The sequence below is a fragment of the Pleurodeles waltl genome, chromosome 7, assembly GCF_031143425.1.
Source record: "Pleurodeles waltl isolate 20211129_DDA chromosome 7, aPleWal1.hap1.20221129, whole genome shotgun sequence".
NCBI classification, from domain to species: domain Eukaryota; kingdom Metazoa; phylum Chordata; class Amphibia; order Caudata; family Salamandridae; genus Pleurodeles; species Pleurodeles waltl.
Window position 1 is genome coordinate 566050757 of NC_090446.1, and position 21277 is coordinate 566072033.

A 21277-nucleotide genomic window follows, 5' to 3' on the forward strand; every position below is an offset into this window, starting at 1 on the left:
CGACTGTAGTGGTGTTGCATAAGCTTTGCATGTCTCCTTGATGAGTCTTGGCTGCTCATCCACAGCTACCTCTAGAGAGTACTGGTTTCTTAGACACTGCCTACAGTCCGCTAATAGGGGATACCTGGACCTGAAATAGGGTGGTAACACCATAGGTGTCCACCACACACCAGGTCAGCTTCCTAAAGAGCATTAGTCCTATCTACTTTTGACTCTGCAATACCAATTTGGGGTCCACTGGAATCCCTGCACAGTGTACTTCATTTTAGTGCACTAATATAGGGAGCCAGCTTCCTAGAATCAAGCATTCAAGTCCAATATTCAGCTGCTAGATCACACTTCGCAGGATAGACAATAATTTGCTATATTTGTTTTGTGGTTCTTTAATGACAGCACCTGGAGGGACCAGACATACAGAAAATGACTACTGTCCTCATGTACTGGCAGCTGCTGGAGGGACCAAGTTGTACTATTCCTATCACATGTACCTGGATGTACTGAAAGTGACTCTAATGATGAGCATCAGTTCCTTTGATCAGACATTATAGTAGGTTAATTAAGTAGACATGTATGCAGGATACAAATGATGGCAATTACCTTGGCCATCATGGCTTTGAAGTTGTCATAAGGACTGTCAATGCAGCATGGGTGATCCATACCTTATTTTATGCCTGCTGCCTTAATCCAGGAAATTCTATCTAAATTTGTTCCTTTGTTTTTACACGTTGTGGTTTACCAAGCACTGACAACATTTCTTATTTGTATGTAGGGAACTGTTAATGGACAGGGGGCACCAGGCCAAAGGTTTAATTGGGTCATGGTAGCTTAGCCAATTAAAATCCCATCCACCAACTCCACTCATCTGAGCCTTGCTGATTCCCATCTCCATTTATAATGAAGTTAACAAGTATTTTGCTCTACTAGCTGACCATGGCCTAGAATGAAGGCCAAATTTGTCTTTGTGGCTGCTAGGGATGGTTAGTGGGAGTCCCAATTCAAGTTATATCTACGATTTATAGCAATATGCTTGTTTCTTAGGAAGGCAACTGTTTCTCCAGGTGAGGATATACCAGTGGTAGAGCAACTTTAGTGTTCTAATAAATGTTTATTTTTGCAACACCTGGTGAGGTTCTTTCTTGTGAACAGTTACTGAGTGACTATTGTGGTATTGCAAGTACTTGACACTCCTCTTAAATAAGCTTTAGCTGCTCACCAGAGCTACACCTAGAGAGCTTTTCCTATCTGGTCGCCCCAACACTATCCCGAAGGGTTGCCTGGACTCAGTATACGGTGCCACATTATAGGTTTACACCATACACTCTCCTTACCACAGAATTGTCCCAGGCATTAGACTGGATCCAGAAGATTTTTTCGTGAGCAGTGTAGGAGGCTGGCAATCTGCAGCCAGATATAGTCTCTCCTGGGTAAGGCGTTACTGAAGGTAAGTAACTTGTTTGTTAGGACCGTGAGGATGGGCACTTTGCCCAGTCAGTCCTGCCAGACTTTCTAGTGTGAATTTGTTTTTCAGACCCACCTCTTGGGAGGTATTGCTTGGATATCTATGCAGAGGTAAGGTATCTATGGCTAGATGTTGCTATTAGATATAAAAGTTACTTCCGTTTGGTAGCCTTATCTGGTAGAGACTCTACCTAGCTGCAGATTACTTACGATCCTCCCACCTCTTCTACCAGATTTTTAGATTCAGGACTATATAGCCACAGCACATTTCACAGAGCTGATAATATCACTACACAGAGCTGAACGATGCCACCTACCAGCATGAAGGGGTACTAGTCACAAAAAAATTATAGTTCCAGACTGATGCCTGATGCTATGTAATGTTATTTCCTGCAAAGTTAGCAGTGTAGAACTATTAGTTGCTGTGATTTAGATTCTTAAGTACTGTGCTTACTTTACATTTTCCTAAGCCCTCTGAGCAGACATTCTTAAAATGGTTTATTGATACCCGCAGGTCTCCCACACCGAAGGGCAAACATAAAAGTAAAGAGAAGAAGCGACGAAGGTAAGCTGTGCTTGCTGCACCAGTTTCAACTGATTTCAGTAACCATTCTTAATTTTCCAGTGTGAATCTGTTAAAGATTTACATGATGTGAATTCAGAATTTGAGTCTGGAATTGTATCTTGTATTTACTCCAGTATTGGAACTTTCATAGATTCACATGCTTGAATCATTCCCCATCATCGAGATGGGAGCCCTCGGTACATTTAATCAAGTAGTGTTGACATAGATATAACCTAAGGGCCCTAGGCCTCTTAATTTAACAGTCTATCAGTCACTTTAAGAAAAGGACCAAACTTGAGCATCCACCAATCATAAGACACCACCCTTTAGAACCCTCCTGAGAAGCTCCAGTTCCTCAGATTTTCTGCCACACGTCGTGCTAGGGAGTCTCCTTAGAGCTCTGCTTTCTTCACACTTTTGGATTAGCTTTAAGCTGATTTTCTTGTGATAAACTTTTTTTTGACTGATTGAGGGTAAGCCCTACAGCATGTCTGGCGAGGAAAATAAGGGTTTATTCAGACCCTGCAAGACGTGTGGCAAAAAGAGACTACACTCTGAAGTCCCCCATCAGGACTACATATACTGCCTCTATCCAGACCACTCAGCCAAGGACTGTAAGGTCTGTTGTACCTTTTCTTCAAAGACAAGGATAGAGAAGGCAGATTGTTGATGTGGCTGCACAAACCTAAGTTCAGAGATAATCCAGTCTCAGATTCAGATAGTGATGACTCCTCAGCATCATCCAAAAAGTCATCAAAAAGGGCTAGATCACATTCAAGATCTTCTTCAAGGCAATGAAGGAAAGCCCACAAAAAGACCACCTCAGGGTCTTACAAGGGCCGCAGCCCATCCACTTCACCTCATAGATTCTCCAAGAAAGGGCAAAGAGGTCATGCCAGCAGCTCTGAAAGGCACAAAAAGTCCTCTTCTGTTCCTCCATCTGTCTCTGCTACACCTTTCAAAAGACCCTAATCTGCTCCTGGGGCAAAGATTGTACCGTTGATGACATTGGTGAGTGCCTTTTCACTGTTGACTTCCACTTTTTCAGCACCGACGGCAGTCCTGACGGCGACATTGTCTACGACGAGGATCCCACCATCAAGGACTTCATCGACTAGAATCTACACGTCCTCATCGTTGATGCCAGTAATGATGGTGTCCGCATTGCCGTCGTCATCCTAGACTACCTCGACTGTAGACTTTTCAGTAAGTCTGTCGACGATTAAGATCTCTACGCATTCGTCGTCGTCAACTCCACCGTCAATAAAGGCTATATCTGCGCCGGTAGTGACTGAAAAACGGCACAGAAGCCAGAAAGAACTTACCACATAGCATACTTCACCTAGTCAGGTAACCCCTCTCATGCATGTACATCTGCTGGAGGGGGATGATGAATCAGACGAAGAGGGACTATTTGGAACAGCACATAGCCCCTCAGTTAAATGTGAAGTATCAATAGGAGGATGAGTATGGCGAGACCAATGACCCGCAGTATTATGTAGGGGATCGGGCATACCAGGAGGAGGCATACATGCCAAGCTGTTTGCTGCCTGATCTACGAGCAATGCTTGCTGATTACAGAAAGCCTTTTCCACCTCAGGAACAGACAACCTCCTTTGTTGCCCGTTTCAAGGGTTACCACTCCACGTTAGAGGCCAACTTCTTTGCCGCTAGCAAATGTGGCCATGCCGGCTATGGCCATGCCACGGGACACTGATGTTTCGGAAGGTGATCAAGAAGGAGAACTCCTTAACACTGTCTGAGTAGGACAAATGTTATTCCTGCTCCTCCTCAGCTGAAAGTGGATTCCCCTCCAGATGACATAGGGGGATTCCATAATTTCCTAAAGAGAGTGACTAAGCGGTTTGCTCTTCCAATGCTGTCCAAGCAAACAGATTGCTTCTTATGATTTTAAGGAGCCATTCCAGAAATCTGTACGTTCCATACCATTAGTCAACTTCCTATGGGAAGAGGGGTTGAAAGTCATGCGCAATCCTGCTACGGTCACTGCTGTACTTCCTCTAATAGACAAAGTACAAAGCACTGGAGTATGCCCCAGCATGTCTAACTGGTCACCCTCATCCAGATTCAGTGGTCGCTCAGGCGGCACAGAGAAGGTCCAAAAATCCCTCTGCTCTTATTTCCGCACTTCCGGAAAAGGAGGGTAGACGGTTGGACAATATTGGAAAGAGGTTTTCGTCAATGGCTAGCCTCGTTACAAGAGTGGCTAACTCTCTGGCAGTGTTAGCCAGATATGACAGACAACTATGGGCAGACATCGCCCCACATATTGACCAGCTGCCGGAGGAAGTTAAGTCGGAGGCGAAGACTACGTTATATGAGGGAGTGCGTACATCAGCGGAACTGATAGATTGTTCTATGGCTCTAGCCACGACTGCGTTTTGTCAGCTTGCGGCTGCAGCAACTGAAAAGGGAGATCAACAAAATGCTGCTCAAAGGAGCAATGGAGAGAGTACCTCCATCACTAGGAAGGGGTTTTTATTCAAGGTTCTTTCTCATTTGCAAAAAGTAGGACTGGAGGCCGATCCTCGACCTCAGAGAATTAAATGCCTACTTGAAAAAACAACCCTTTCATATGGTAAGCCTACAGGGCGTCCTTCTGTGATTGAACCAGGGAGATTTTAGGTCTACACTAGACCTAAAGGATGCATAGTTTCCACATCCCCATTCACCCAGCCCACAGACAATACCTGAGATTCATGGTAGCCGGAAGACATTTTTAATTTTGAGTACTCCCTTTTCACCTAAAGTCAGCTCCCAGGTTATTTAAGAAGTGCCTAGCACCGATTGCAGCCTTTCTGAGGAGAAGACATCTGGTATTCCCATTTCTAGATGATTGGCTGATAAAGGCAAACACGCAGGAGCGCGCAGGTCAACAAGAAAGTGCATTTCCTTGCTCAACAGCTTAGGCCTGACCCTCAACTGGGAGAAATCCAAACCCTACCTTCATGCAAGATCACCTTTTTAGGAGCAAAACTGGACACTCATTCCACCATTGCATGTCCCACTGTGGAGAGACAACAAAAAATGTTGGCTCTAGCAAAGTCAGAGAAAGGTCTACATTTCAGTTCGCCTCTTCAAAACTTTACTGGCCATGATGTCATCATGCATACCTCTTATTCCTCTCTGCAGGCTCAAGATGCGGCCCCTGCGAGAGCAGCTCAATCTACAATGGCTCCAGGTTTCAGGATGCTTCATAGATCAGATAAACCTAACACCAGCAATAGTCCAAGCTCTGGTATGGTGGTCTCGGAAACATCTGTCAGCCTAACGTTTCTCCATCGCCCAGCACCTTGGACTATCACCACAAACGCTTCCCTTGAAGGTTGGGGAGCTGTTTTGCAAGACCCTACGAGTAAGTGGCAGGTGGCCACTAGAGTTGAGGACAATGCACATCAATGTGCTGGAGCTCAAAGCAGTTTATCTGCCATAACAGGCTTTTCTCCTAAAGATTGCCAGACCGGAGGTGGTAATAAGAACGGACAACACCACTACGATGCATTACCTCAACAAACAGGGAGGCACAAGATCTTATACTCTCCAGGGAAGCTCAAATAATATTGAACTTGGCGTCACAGCAAAAAACATCAGGCTCACAGCGGTGCACCTTCCAGGTATACAGAACAAGATAGCGGACTCGCTCAGCAGGCAAAAATTGAGGTGTCATGAATGGGAATTGACCCAGTCCACTGTCTACCACATTTTTTTCCCCAGTGGGGAACGACCAAATTCCAGCAGGTTGAACGCCAAATGCCAATACTTGGCAAGCTGGCATCACCAAAGGGGGATCATGGGGGAATGCGTTTTCCATAGCTTCGTCGAGAATCTTTGCATACATATTTCCTCCAATACCATTGATCCCAAGAGTCCTGACAAAGATGAAGAGGAAACCGTGCACTCTTAGCTCCTTGCTGGCCTCACCAACATTGGTTTGCAGAGCTTCATCCTCTGTCAGTGAAGCCTCACATCCCACTCAAACCATCTCCTCACTTGCTGACAATGTGCAGGGGGCAGATATTGCATCAGGATCCTCCGTCGATGTGATTATCAGCATGGCTCCTGAGCACAGGGAATTTGCACATTTAAATATTCCACAGGAGGGCAGAGACATTCTGTCCAAGGCCAGAGCAGCTAGCACCATAAGGCTTGCTCTTGTAAGTAGAAAAGGCTTTGTGGTGTCACTGACAGCAAATCAATCCTCTTTCGTGATCATGGAGCAAATATTGCCTTATTAACTGCATTTATCACAATCGTGACTTGTGAATTCCACTAATGGTGCAGCGATTGCATCGGACAGGCGTTCAGACGCTTCACCTTGTTATGGTCCTCTAGACTGGTGAAACGATTCCTGAAAGGACTTTTCAGAGTCTTTGCTCCATTCAGACCACCTCCTCCCTCGTGGAATCTGAATATTGTTCTTGCGCAACTGATGAAGCACCCATTTGAGCAGACGAATCGAGCTTCTCTAATTCCTCTTCTGGAAAGTTACCCTACTTGTGGCCCTCACATCTGCCAGACAAGTCAGTGAGATACAGGCTCTTTCCATACAAGAGACATTTTTACATATCATACAGGACAGACTAATCTTGTGCATTTTATCCCACAGGTCCCTTCGGATTTTCGTCTGAATGAGGACTTCATTTTCAAGACATTTTTTCCAGATCCGTCAACTCCTGCTGAGAGTTTTGCACTCTTTAGACATTAAAAGGTGTTAAATTCTATTTGGACAGGACTAAATCTTTTCGCAGATCCAATCAACTGTTTGTGGCTTACAGTGCACCCAGGCGAGGTTAATCGATCTCCAAACAGAGCATAGCTAGATGGATCGCATCAGCAATTCATTTCTGCCATCTGGCAGCGGGCAATCCACTGCATTCATCTGTATGTGCACATTCTACGAGGGCAGTTTCTTCCTCAGCAGCGCTGTTTGCTAGGGTACGCCTGCAAGACATTTGTAGAGCAGCGACGTGGAAAAGCTGCCATATGTTTACATGACATTACTGCTTGGAAGCACTATCTCAAGGAGAGGTAGCAGTGGGTCAAGCAGTCCTCAGGAATCTCTTCCAGTGAAGATGAGCCACCTCTTTTATCCCACCATCCTGATTCAGGTATGCAGATTGTTTTTGGCTATTAGTTTCGGAATCAGATCCAATTCTCATTATGATTTGGGAATTAAAAAAAAAAGAGGTGGGGGAACAGACAATTTGATTTGAAATTTCGTTGTATATTAACATGTTTTTTTCTGTGTCTCTTGAATAGATGGCTAGTTGTAGGAAGTTGGCTCTGTATGCACTATTTCAAAGTAAGGAATAGTATGCACAGAGTCCAAGGGTTCCCCTTAGAGGTAAGATAGTGGCAAAAAGAGATAATACTAATGCTCTATTTTGTGGTAGTGTGGTCGAGCAGTAGGCTTATCCAAGGAGTAGTGTTAAGCATTTGTTGTACATACACATAGACAATAAATGAGGTACACACACTCAGAGACAAATCCAGCCAATAGGTTTTTGTATAGAAAAATATCTTTTCTTAGTTTATTTTAAGAACCACAGGTTCAAATTCTACATGTAATATCTCATTCGAAAGGTATTGCAGGTAAGTACTTTAGGAACTTCAAATCATCAAAATTGCATGTATACTTTTCAAGTTATTCACAAATAGCTGTTTTAAAAGTGGACACTTAGTGCAATTTTCACAGTTCCTAGGGGAGGTAAGTATTTGTTAGGTTAACCAGGTAAGTAAGACACTTACAGGGCTTAGTTCTTGGTCCAAGGTAGCCCACCGTTGGGGGTTCAGAGCAACCCCAAAGTCACCACACCAGCAGCTCAGGGCCGGTCAGGTGCAGAGTTCAAAGTGGTGCCCAAAACACATAGGCTAGAATGGAGAGAAGGGGGTGCCCCGGTTCCGGTCTGCTTGCAGGTAAGTACCCGCGTCTTCGGAGGGCAGACCAGGGGGGTTTTGTAGGGCACCGGGGGGGGGGACACAAGCCCACACAGAAATTTCACCCTCAGCGGCGCGGGGGCGGCCGGGTGCAGTGTAGAAACAAGCGTCGGGTTCGCAATGTTAGTCTATGAGAGATCTTGGGATCTCTTCAGCGCTGCAGGCAGGCAAGGGGGGGATTCCTCGGGGAAACCTTCACTTGGGCAAGGGAGAGGGACTCCTGGGGGTCACTTCTCCAGTGAAAGTCCGGTCCTTCAGGTCCTGGGGGCTGCGGGTGCAGGGTCTCTCCCAGGCGTCGGGACTTTAGGTTCAAAGAGTCGCGGTCAGGGGAAGCCTCGGGATTCCCTCTGCAGGCGGCGCTGTGGGGGCTCAGGGGGGACAGGTTTTGGTACTCACAGTATCAGAGTAGTCCTGGGGTCCCTCCTGAGGTGTCGGTTCTCCACCAGCCGGGTCGGGGTCGCCGGGTGCAGTGTTGCAAGTCTCACGCTTCTTGCGGGGAGCTTGCAGGGTTCTTTAAAGCTGTTCCTTGAAACAAAGTTGCAGTCTTTTTGGAGCAGGTCCGCTGTCCTCTGGAGTTTCTTGTCTTTTTCGAAGCAGAGCAGTCCTCAGAGGATTCAGAGGTCGCTGGTCCCTTGGAAGGCGTCGCTGGAGCAGAGTTCTTTGGAAGGCAGGAGACAGGCCGGTGAGTTTCTGGAGCCAAGGCAGTTGTTGTCTTCTGGTCTTCCTCTGCAGGGGTTTTCAGCTAGGCAGTCCTTCTTCTTGTTGTTGCAGGAATCTAATTTTCTAGGGTTCAGGGTAGCCCTTAAATACTAAATTTAAGGGCGTGTTTAGGTCTGGGGGGTTAGTAGCCAATGGCTACTAGCCCTGAGGGTGGGTACACCCTCTTTGTGCCTCCTCCCAAGGGGAGGGGGTCACAATCCTAACCCTATTGGGGGAATCCTCCATCCGCAAGATGGAGGATTTCTAAAAGTTAGTCACTTCAGCTCAGGACACCTTAGGGGCTGTCCTGACTGGCCAGTGACTCCTCCTTGTTGCTTTCTTTGTTCCCTCCAGCCTTGCTGCCAAAAGTGGGGGCCGTGGCCGGAGGGGGCGGGCAACTCCACTAAGCTGGAGTGCCCTGCTGGGCTGTGACAAAGGGGTGAGCCTTTGAGGCTCACCGCCAGGTGTCACAGCTCCTGCCTGGGGGAGGTGTTAGCATCTCCACCCAGTGCAGGCTTTGTTACTGGCCTCAGAGTGACAAAGGCACTCTCCCCATGGGGCCAGCAACATGTCTCTAGTGTGGCAGGCTGCTGGAACCAGTCAGCCTACACAGCTAGTTGGTTAAGTTTCAGGGGGCACCTCTAAGGTGCCCTCTGTGGTGTATTTTACAATAAAATGTACACTGGCATCAGTGTGCATTTATTGTGCTGAGAAGTTTGATACCAAACTTCCCAGTTTTCAGTGTAGCCATTATGGTGCTGTGGAGTTCGTGTAAAACAGACTCCCAGACCATATACTCTTATGGCTACCCTGCACTTACAATGTCTAAGGTTTTGTGTAGACACTGTAGGGGCACAGTGCTCATGCACTGGTACCCTCACCTATGGTATAGTGCACCCTGCCTTAGGGCTGTAAGGCCTGCTAGAGGGGTGTCTTACCTATACTGCATAGGCAGTGAGAGGCTGGCATGGCACCCTGAGGGGAGTGCCATGTCGACTTACTCATTTTGTTCTCACTAGTACACACAGGCTTGTAAGCAGTGTGTCTGTGCTGAGTGAGGGGTCTCTAGGGTGGCATAAGACATGCTGCAGCCCTTAGAGACCTTTCTTGGCATCAGGGCCCTTGGTACTAGAAGTACCAGTTACAAGGGACTTATCTGAATGCCAGGGTGTGCCAATTGTGGATACAATGGTACATTTTAGGTGAAGGAACACTGGTGCTGGGGCCTGGTTAGCAGGGTCCCAGCACACTTCTCAGTCAAGTCAGCATCAGTATCAGGCAAAAAGTGGGGGGTAACTGCAACAGGGAGCCATTTCTTTACACTAGTGTTTCAATGTGCATAGATAAACTGCTTGCTACTCTGATACAAGCATGTTAATCTATGAAAGTTCCAATACTTGAGTAAGAAAATTACTTACCTGTAACTTTAGTTTTCCAGTATTGGAATCTTTCGTAGATTCACATGCGACCCACCCGCCTCCCCAGAGAAGCTCACCTTCACCTCTTTCTGTTCTCATGTTATACACACTTGTGCTCTGACAATCTGAGGTACTGGGGCTGCTCTCAGGAGGGTTCTAAAGGGTGGTGTCTTTTGATTGGTGGATGCTCAAGTTTGGTCCTTTTTCTTAAAATGACTCTGATAGACTATTAAACTAAGATGCCTAGGGCCCTTAGGTTATATCAACACTACTTGGTTAAATGTACCGGGGGCTCCCATCTCGACAACAGGAAATGATTCAAGCATGTGAATCTATGAAAGATTCCAATACTGGAGAACAGGTAACTAATTTTCTTTTAAAGTATTTGAGGCATTGTCTGTTGGTGTACTTGTGGCTGCTCAATATGACTGTTCACCCAATAGATGACCCCTGGTTAAGATCATTTTCCATTGGTGGCTTAAAGTGACTACAATGAAGATAAAGAAACATTAGATTGTGATATCAATAAGTCCGGTTTGTGCTTTGATCTTCAACTGATTGAGGACTTGTTCTTTTGTCTGAATTGTGTTTATGATTTTGCATTTGCTGTAGAAAGCTGTAGTTTATTAACAGCAACTGCAAAATTACAGGACTACATCACGTAAGATAAAAGGCTAACATCAATCGAGGGAGGTGATAGGCTTCATCCATGACGCTGCAACACTGATAAGGTAGCCACAGTCATTATTAAACATTCACATCAGGTCCTGGGAAATTAGTGCAGCTGTCTTCTTGTAGTGAGCACAATATGAATACCCAAAACCTCTTCATTTTTAAATGGTGTGAACTTTTAAGGTTTTCGAGGGTGGATAGGCAGCATGGCAGCCAGTAAAAAAAAAAAAAAAAAACACTTAAGCACAGAGTAGCCTTGCCTACCCTACCACCCAAAAAAGGCACATACTCTGTGAAATACTGGATTTACTACAAAGCAAAAAGGTGAGAGCTTAACTGGTCAAGGGGTGATGGATGTAGGGATCAGGTGATTCCATGACTATTTGGAGTTTAATTATTAGCAACCTTTTTGCTGGCTAAAACACTATTACTCTAAGCTCCTAAGCTGCTTCTGTAGGAATTCTAGTTTAATGTTTAAAAGCTTTGGTTAATGCTGCATTTCATTGCCTCATGTTTTGAGGCTGGCTGTTGTATTGATGCCCAAGCCAGTCTTCAGATTGGGTGGTGCAATCTGCTGTGTTAGTGAGGGTTCAAGTTCCTTCATATATCAGACTGGAATCCAAAAAAGTTTTTTTGTAATAGAATAAGTTGCTTTTGATTTAGAAATATGTCTGATTACCCTGGTAAGATCCTATCCTTCCTACCATTTTGATTAATAATAGTAATAAAGACTTCCTGCATCTTAAGATTTTCACTTATGTTCTTAAAAGTGTAATAGTCCCTCATGGTTCAGCTTCTTCAAACAGTGACATTTCACCCCTGCACTCCCTTCAGTCAGTAGGTCCTCCATCACATGGTAGGGTTACTGTCTAAAACTCACTGCAACCCCTTCTCATGTAGGCTTATGGTCCCTCATTTTGAACCATTTCACTTATGCCCTTTACAGTTTCTCTCCTGGTAAGTAGCCTTCCAAGTAGTCTTCACTGCGCTCCGGCATTTATGTGAGCTTCAGCCTTTAAACTGGGTGGAACCTTTCTTTCAGTCCTATAAAGATAGGGTAGTCCTTTGAATAAACTCCAAGTTCCTCCCTGAAGTTTTCTCTTCCTTTCACTTCAAAGAATCGAACTACCAGTGTCCTTTCCACACCCACACCCATATCCATTGGACAGAGAGAGATCTTCACACCAGATGTCAAGAGAGCCCTCATGTATTACATTGATAGGACTAGATCTTTTCATGAAACTCAACAACTGTTTGTCTATTTTGCTAAACCATAGAAGGGCCACACTCTTTACAAAGCGAGCGTAGCCAGGTGGCATGTCTGGTGCATCTAAGCCTGTTAAACAAAAGCCAAGACGCCTTTGTTGACCCCTCCCAGATCTTACTTTACCTTCAGAAAGAGAGCCTCTGTGCTTTCCTAGATAACATTCCCATTGCTGACGTTTGTAAGGCACTCCACACTGTCAGCAAGCGCTACTGTGCAGATGTCTTAGCATGCTAACAAACTAACATTGGACAGGATGTGCTCAATACACTTTTCCGGTCTTCTGAGACACCCTCCGACTAGCCACCGCATAGGGGATAACTGCTTTACAATCTGTGTGTAATACAAAAAATAAACATATATATGTATATATGTTCATTGGCATGTGTAGCTGCAGATACACCTGCTGTGCATATCCCGCCATCTAGTGTTGGGCTCGGAGTGTTACAAGTTGTTTTTCTTCAAAGAAGTCTTTTCGAGTCAAGCGATCGAGGGACTCCTCCCCTTTCGGCTCCATTGCGCATGGGCGTCGACTCCATCTTAGATTGTTTTCTTTCCGCCATCGGGTTCGGAGGTGTTCCTCTTCGCTCCGTGTTTTGGTTCGGAAAGTGAGTTAAATCTCGCAAAATTCGACTGTATTGTTTGTGTTCGGTATCGGGTTAGTTGACTCAGATCGACACCGGATTAAAGAAGAACTCCGGTAGCCCTTCGGGGCTTCTATCCCACTGTGGGGCCTGGTCGGCCCGACCACGTGTGTCTTCAAGGCTCATGGAACGGACCCCATTCTGCTTCTGCCCTGAATGCCACAACAAGTATCCTTACACAGATCAACATGTGGTCTGTAATTTGTGTTTGTCCCCCGAACACAAAGAGGATACTTGTGAGGCCTGTCGGGCATTTCGGTCGAAGAAAACGCTAATGGACCGGAGAGCACGAAGGCGTCAAATGGCATCGGCGCCGTCAGGACACCACGATGTCGAAGAAGAGGAGACTTTCTCCATTGCTGACTTGGATGAGCCTGAAATGGAGCAGCCGGCGAAAACAGTGAGTAAACCAGCCCCGGCCAAAACTCACTCCAAAATCATGAAGGCCCAGGGGACGTAACCGCCGGCAGGCCATGGCTTAACCTGTAAAATCGGTGACCAACCATCGTGTAGGAAAGTACCATATTGCCTGGCATGTTACCCCCATATTTCACTGTATATATGTTGTTTTAGTTGTATGTGTCACTGGGACCCTGCCAGCCAGGGCCCCAGTGCTCTTAAGTGTGCCCTGTATGTGTTATCTGTGTTATGACTAACTGTCTCACTGAGGCTCTGCTATCCAGAACCTCAGTGGTTATGCTCTCTCATTTCTTTCCAAATTGTCACTAACAGGCTAGTGACCAATTTCACCAATTTACATTGGCATACTGGAACACCCTTATAATTCCCTAGTATATGGTACTGAGGTACCCAGGGTATTGGGGTTCCAGGAGATCCCTATGGGCTGCAGCATTTCTTTTGCCACCCATAGGGAGCTCTGAAAATTCTTACACAGGCCTGCCGCTGCAGCCTGAGTGAAATAATGTCCACGTTATTTCACAGCCATTTACCACTGCACTTAAGTAACTTATAAGTCACCTATATGTCTAACCTTTACCTGGTAAAGGTTGGGTGCTAAGTTATAGTGTGTGGGCACCCTGGCACTAGCCAAGGTGCCCCCACATTGTTCAGGGCAAATTCCCCAGACTTTGTCAGTGCGGGGACACCATTACACGCGTGCACTACACATAGGTCAATACCTATGTGTAGCTTCACAATGGTAACTCCGAATATGGCCATGTAACAGGTCTATGATCATGGAATTGCCTCCTCTATGCCATCCTGGCATTGTTGGCACAATCCCATGATCCCACGGGTCTGTAGCACAGACCCGGGTACTGCCAAACTGCCTTTTCAGGGGTTTCACTGCAGCTGCTGCTGCTGCCAACCCCTCAGACAGGTTTCTGCCCTCCTGGGGTCCAGCCAGGCTTGGCCCAGGATGGCAGAACAAAGGACTTCCTCAGAGAGAGGGTGTTACACCCTCTCCCTTTGGAAAAAGGTGTTAAGGCAGAGGAGGAGTAGCCTCCCCCAGCCTCTGGAAATGCTTTCATGGGCATAGATGGTGCCCATTTCTGCGTAAGCCAGTCTACACCGGTTCAGGGACCCCCTCAGCCCTGCTCTGGCGCGAAACTCGACAAAGGAAAGGGGAGTGACCACTCCCCTGACCTGCACCTCCCCTGGGAGGTGCCCAGAGCTCCTCCAGTGTGCTCAAAACCTCTGCCATCTTGGAAACAGAGGTGCTGCTGGCACACTGGACTGCTCTGAGTGGCCAGGGCCAGCAGGTGACGTCAGACTCCTTCTGATAGGCTCCTTCAGGTGTTGCTAGCCTATCTTCTCTCCTAAGTAGCCAAACCCTCTTTTCTGGCTATTTAGGGTCTCTGCTTTGGAGATTTCCTTAGATAACGAATGCAAGAGCTCATCCGAGTTCCTCTGCATCTCTCTCTTCACCTTCTGCCAAGGAATCGACTGCTGACCGCGCTGGAAGCCTGCAAAACAGCAACAAAGTAGCGAAGACGACTACTGCAACTCTGTAACGCTGATCCTGCCGCCTTCTCAACTGTTTTCCTGGTGGTGCATGCTGTGGGGGTAGTCTGCCTCCTCTCTGCACTAGAAGCTCCGAAGAAATCTTCTGTGGGTCGACGGAATCGACCCCCTGCAACCGCAGGCACCAAAGAACTGCATCACCGGTCCTCTGGGTCTCCTCTCAGCACGACGAGCGAGGTCCCTTGAATCCAGCAACTCTGTCCAAGTGACTCCCACAGTCCAGTGACTCTTCAGTCCAAGTTTGGTGGAGGTAAATCCTTGCCTCCCCACGCCAGACTACATTGCTGGGAACCGCGTGTTTTGCAGCTACTCCGGCTCCTGTGCCCTTTCCGAGGGAATCCTTTGTGCACAGCCAAGCCTGGGTCCACGGCACTCTAACCTGCATTGCACGACCTCCTGAGTTGTCCTCCGGCAGTGTGGGACTCCTTTGTGCAACTTCGGGTGAGCACCGTTTCACTCCACTTCGTAGTGCCTGTTCCGGCACTTCTGCGGGTGCTGCCTGCTTCTGAGAGGGCTCCTTGTCTAGCTGGGCGTCCACGCTGTCCCCTGACGCAATTGGCGACATCCTGGTCCCTCCTGGGCCACTGCATCACCCAAAAACCGCGAGCTTTGCAGCTAGCAAGGCTTGTTTACGGTCTTTCCGCAGGAAAACACTTCTGCACGACTCTCCACGGCGTGGGACATCCATCCTCCAAAGGGGAAGTTTCTAGCCCTTGTCGTTCTTGCAGAATCCTCAGCTTCTACTGTCCAGTAGCAGCTTCTTTGCACCCACAGCTGGCATTTCCTGGGCACCTGCCCACTCTCGACTTGATCGTGACTTTTGGACTTGGTCCCCTTGTTCCACAGGTACCCTCGTCTGGAAATCCATTGTTGTTGCTTTGCTGGTTTTGGTCTTTCCTGCAGAATTCCCCTATCACGACTTCTGTGCTCTTTGGGGAACTTTAGTGCACTTTGCACTCACTTCTCAGGGTGGGCTATTTTTCTAACCATCACTGTTTTCTTACAGTCCCAGCGACCCTCTACAAGGTCACATAGGTTTGGGGTCCATTCGTGGTTCGCATTCCACTTTTGGAGTATATGGTTTGTGTTGCCCCTATCCCTATGTGTCCCCATTGCATCCTATTGTAACTATACATTGTTTGCACTGTTTTCTAATACTATACTACATATTTTTGGTATTGTGTACATATATCTTGTGTATATTTGCTATCCTCATACTGAGGGTACTCACTGAGATACTTTGGCATATTGTCATAAAAATAAAGTACCTTTAATTTTTTTTAGTATATCTGTGTATTGTGTTTTCTTATGTTATTGTGCATATGACACTAGTGGTACTGTAGGAGCTTCACTCGTCTCCTAGTTCAGCCTAAGCTGCTCTGCTAAGCTACCATTATCTATCAGCCTAAGCTGCTAGACACCCTATACACTAATAAGGGATACCTGGGCCTGGTGCAAGGTGTAAGTACCCCTTGGTACTCACTACAAGCCAGTCCAGCCTCCTACATTGGGTGCAGCGGTGGGATAAGTACTTTGCAACTACTTACCACTTTTGTCATTGTACTTTTCATAAGAGAAAAATATACAAAACAAGTTCAGTGTATGTACACCTAACCAAAAAGTTTTGCTTTTCTTCTCTCACTTCTTTTCTAAAGTGCTGAAAAGTACCTCTAAAATTTTCAAAAAGTTCTTAAAGTTTTTAAAGTTTTTTTTTCCTGTTCTTTAAAAAGTTCTAAAAACTTTTTCTCACTTTTTCTATCAATTAAACACTTTCTAAAATGTCTGGCACAGGCCAAACTGTTGACCTGTCCAAACTTGCTTATGATCACCTTAGCTGGAAAGGAGCAAGGAGTCTCTGCATAGAAAGAGGTTTAAGTGTAGGGAAGAATCCCTCTAGAGAACTGTTGGTTAATATGCTTGTTGAACAGGATAAGGCCAGAGGTGCCACTTCTGTTGAGAAATTAGCTGATGGTTCCCAATCTGACCCTGGGGCACCCCTAGCAAAAGATGTAGAAAGGAAACTTCCTAGCCTGCCCATTATCAGACAACCTAGCATAGCGGGTACTGATGTAGAGTCACACCATACTGATAGTGTTGTCTCATTGTAGGAAAGTACCATCTTGCCTGGCATGTTACCCCCATTTTTCACTGTATATATGTTGTTTTAGTTGTATGTGTCAATGGGACCCTGCCAGCCAGGGCCCCAGTGCTCATAAGTGTTCCTGAATGTGTTACCTGTGTTATGACTAACTGTCTCATTGAGGCTCTGCTATCCAGAACCTCAGTGGTTATGCTCTCTCATTTCTTTCTAAATTGTCACGAACAGGCTAGTGACCAATTTCACCAATTCACAGTGGCATACTGGAACACCCTTATAATTCCCTAGTATATGGTACTGAGGTACCCAGGGTATTGGGGTTCCAGGAGATCCCTATGGGCTGCAGCATTTCTTTTGCCACCCATAGGGAGCTCTGACAATTCTTACACAGGCCTGCCACTGCAGCCTGAGTGAAATAATGCACACATTATTTCACAGCCATTTTCACTGCACTTAAGTAACTTAGAAGTCACCTATATGTCTAACCTTTACCTGGTAAAGGTTAGGTGCAAAGTTATTTAGTGTGTGGGCACCCTGGCACTAGCCAAGGTGCCCCCACATTGTTCAGGGCAAATTCTCCGGACTTTGGGAGTGCGGGGACACCATTACACGCGTGCACTACACATAGATCACTACCTATGTGTAGCTTCACAATGGTAACTCCGAATATGGCCATGTAACATGTCTATGATCATGGAATTGCCCCCTCTATGCCATCCTGGCATTGTTGGCACAATCCCATGATCCCACTGGTCTGTAGCACAGTCCCTGGTACTGCCAAACTGCCTTTTCAGGGGTTTCACTGCAGCTGCTACTGCTACCAACCCCTCAGACAGGTTTCTGCCCTCCTGGGGTCCAGCCAGGCTTGGCCCAGGATGGCAGAACAAAGGACTTCCTCAGAGAGAGGGTTTTACACCCTCTCCCTTTGGAAAATGGTGTGAAGGCAGGGGAGGAGTAGCCTCCCCCAGCCTCTGGAAATGCTTTCATGGGCACACATGGTGCCCATTTCTGCATAAGCCAGTCTACACTGGTTCAGGGACCCCTCAGCCCTGCTCTGGCGCGAAACTGGACAAAGGAAAGGGGAGTGACCACTCCCCTGACCTGCACCTCCCCTGGGAGGTGGCCAGAGCTCCTCCAGTGTGCTCCAGACCTCTGCCATCTTGGAAACAGAGGTGCTGCTGGCACACTGGACTGCTCTGAGTGTCCAGGGCCAGCAGGTGACATCAGAGACTCCTTCTGATAGGCTCCTTCAGGTTTTGCTAGCCTATCCTCTCTCCTAAGTAGCCGAACCCTCTTTTCTGGCTATTTAGGGTCTCTGCTTTGGGGAATTCCTTAGATAACGAATGCAAGAGTTCCTCTGCATCTCTCTCTTCACCTTCTGCCAAGGAATCGACTACTGACCGCGCTGGAAGCCTGCAAAACTGCAACAAAGTAGCAAAGACTACTACTGCAACTCTGTAACGCTGATCCTGCCGCCTTCTCGACTGTTTTCCTGGTGGTGCATGCTGTGGGGGTAGTCTGCCTCCTCTCTGCACTAGAAGCTCCGAAGAAATCTCCCGTGGGTTGACGGAATCTTCCCCCTGCAACCGCAGGCACCAAAGAACTGCATTACCGGTCCTCTGGGTCTCCTCTCAGCACGACGAGCGAGGTCCCTTGAATCCAGCAACTCTGTCCAAGTGACTCCCACAGTCCAGTGACTCTTCAGTCCAAGTTTGGTGGAGGTAAGTCCTTGCCTCCCCACGCTAGACTGCATTGCTGGGAACCGCGTCTTTTGCAGCAACTCCGGCCTCTGTGCACTTCCAGCGGAAATCCTTTGTGCACAGCCAAGCCTGGGTCCACGGCACTCTAAACTGCATTGCACGACTTTCTAAGTTGTCCTCCGGCGGCGTGGGACTCCTTTGTGCAACTTCGGGTGAGCACGGTTTCACTCTTCTTCGTAGTGCCTGTTCCGGCACGTCTGCGGGTGCTGCCTGCTTCTGAGAGGGCTCCTTGTCTTGCTCGATGCCCCCTCTGTCCCCAGACGCAATTGGCGACATCCTATTCCCTCCTGGGCCACAGCAGCATCCAAAAATCCTAACCCCACGATTTGCAGCTAGCAAGGCTTGTTGGCGGTCTTTTGGCGGGAAAACACTTCTGCACGACTCTCCACGGCGTGGGGGATCCATCCTCCAAATGGGAAGTCTCTAGCCCTTGTCGTTCCTGCAGAATCCTCAGCTTCTACTGTCCAGTAGCAGCTTCTTTGCACCCACAGCTGGCATTTCCTGGGCATCTGCCCATCTCCGACTTGCTTGTGACTTTTGGACTTGGTCCCCTTGTTCCACAGGTACCCTCGACTGGAAATCCATCGTTGTTGCATTGCTGGTTTGTGTCTTTCCTGCAGACATCCCCTATCACGACTTCTATGTCCTTTGGGGAACTTTAGTGCGCTTTGCACTCACTTTTCAGGGTCTTGGGGTGGGCTATTTTTCTAACCCACACTATTTTCTAATAGTCCCAGCGAAGCTCGACAAGGTCACATAGGTTTGGGGTCCATTCGTGGTTCGCATTCCACTTTTGGAGTATATGGTTTGTTGCCCCTATCCCTATGTGTCCCCATTGCATCCTATTGTAACTATACATTGTTTGCACTGTTTTCTAAGACTATACTGCATATTTTTTGTATTGTGTATATATATCTTGTGTATATTTGCTATCCTCATACTGAGGGTACTCACTGTGATACTTTGGCATATTGTCATAAAAATAAAGTACCTTTATTTTTGGTATATCTGTGTATTGTGTTTTCTTATGATATTGTGCAAGTGACACTAGTGGTACTGTAGGAGCTTCACTCGTCTCCTAGTTCAGCCTAAACTGCTCTGCTAAGCTACCATTATCTATCAGCCTAAGCTGCTAGACACCCTATACACTAATAAGGGATACCTGGGCCTGGTGCAAGGTGTAAGTACCCCTTGGTACTCACTACAAGCCAGTCCAGCCTCCTACACTCATATCACAGTAAGAGTATTCCTTCTCATCATAGTAGAAGTGATGTTTGTTAGCCAACCTGTTAGGATGCCATCTGTTAGGGACAGGTCTCCTTATGTTCATTCTCACCATACTTCTGTTTCAAGGCATGCCCCACCCACCCACCCTGATCACCGTGTGTTAGAAAGGGAGCTCAATAGATTGAGAGTGGAACAAGCCAGGCTGAAGCCCTGGGGGGGGGGGGGGGGGGGGGGGGGGGGTTTACTGGTCCAAAGAAAGTTGTGGTTGCCTCAGATTTACCTGTAGACTGTCTACTAGGAAATGATTTAGAGACATCAGCTTGGTCAGATGTGGAGTTGGAGGCCCATGCAGCAATGCTGGGCATTCCAGGGCATATTTTTGCTTTAACCAGGGCTCAGGCCAAAAAGCAAAAAGGACAGGGTGACTTGGATCCTGGAAGAATGGACCAAGTGCTCCCTAAAGCTAGGGCTAGTAGAAGTAAATCACTACCTACTATCCCTCCCTCTACGGTGGATTCTTCTGAGGAAGAAGAATTTCCACCCTGTGCAGAACCTACACCAGAGGAGCTGGAAGCAGACACTGCTGAGCTTTTGGGTGAAGGGGGGCCTGCCAGGGAGGAGCTAAGTGTGGCACAGCATACCTGTCCCACACTAGAGGGTCTAAGGCAGCAAGCTGTCAAACAAGCTAATGGGGATGTCAGTGACTCTCAGAGTTTACTGCGAGGACAACCTCTTGTACACTGAAGCAAGGGTTCCAAAACCTGGAACTGCCAGGAGGTTAGTGATTTCTCAGGAGTACAGAAAGTTCCTCCTAACTCTAGCCCACGACATTCCCTTAGCTGGACATTTGGGGCAAATGAAAACTTGGGACAGGCTTGTTCCCTTGTTTCATTGGCCTAGAATGTCTGAGGACAAAATAATTTTGTAAGTCCTGTGAAACCTGTCAAGCCAGTGGCAAGACAGGTGGCACTCCAAAGGCACCCCTTATCCCACTGCCTGTGGTTGGGGTTCCCTTTGAAAGGGTAGGGGTTGACATAGTTGGCCCCCTTGACCCTCCTACTGCTTCAGGCAATAGGTTTATCTTGGTGGTAGTGGACCATGCCACCAGATATCCGGAAGCAATTCCTCTAAGGACCACTACAGCTCCTGAACCGAAAAAGGGCACACACATGTCGAAGTCATCAGACTCCGGTCAAGATCCCAGCACAGAGAGTACTCAACACCGAGAACCTGGCTCCGACCAAACTCGACATCGAGATACCGGGTCTGACCAAAGTCGGCACCCTGAAACCAAAAAAAAAGTATCTTCAGAGCCGAAAAAGACAGTTGAAAAGGTTTCGGTACAGAAGAACGAGTTACTTACCTTCGGTAACGACTTTTCTGGTGGATACATTAGCTACCTGTGGATTCCTCACCTCATGAATACTCCCATGGCGCCAGCATTCGACGGAAATCTTCTTACTAGTCTCTGCACGTCCACGAGGACGTCACTGTCGCCCACGCGACGCCGTCTGACGTCATACAGGCAATA

At 47.2% G+C, this 21277-nt stretch overlaps 1 protein-coding gene across 5 annotated transcripts in view; it reads left to right on the top strand.

Moving 5' to 3' along the window:
- Positions 1 to 21277, top strand: part of LOC138304355 (serine/arginine repetitive matrix protein 2-like) — a 735752-nt gene that overhangs the window by 405841 nt on the left and 308634 nt on the right. For all 5 annotated transcript variants that reach the window (XM_069244334.1, XM_069244333.1, XM_069244336.1 and 2 more), the window contains exon 8: positions 1973 to 2023. In XM_069244334.1, coding sequence (XP_069100435.1) covers positions 1973 to 2023 — 51 coding nt within the window. The remainder of the gene's footprint in view (positions 1 to 1972; positions 2024 to 21277) is intronic.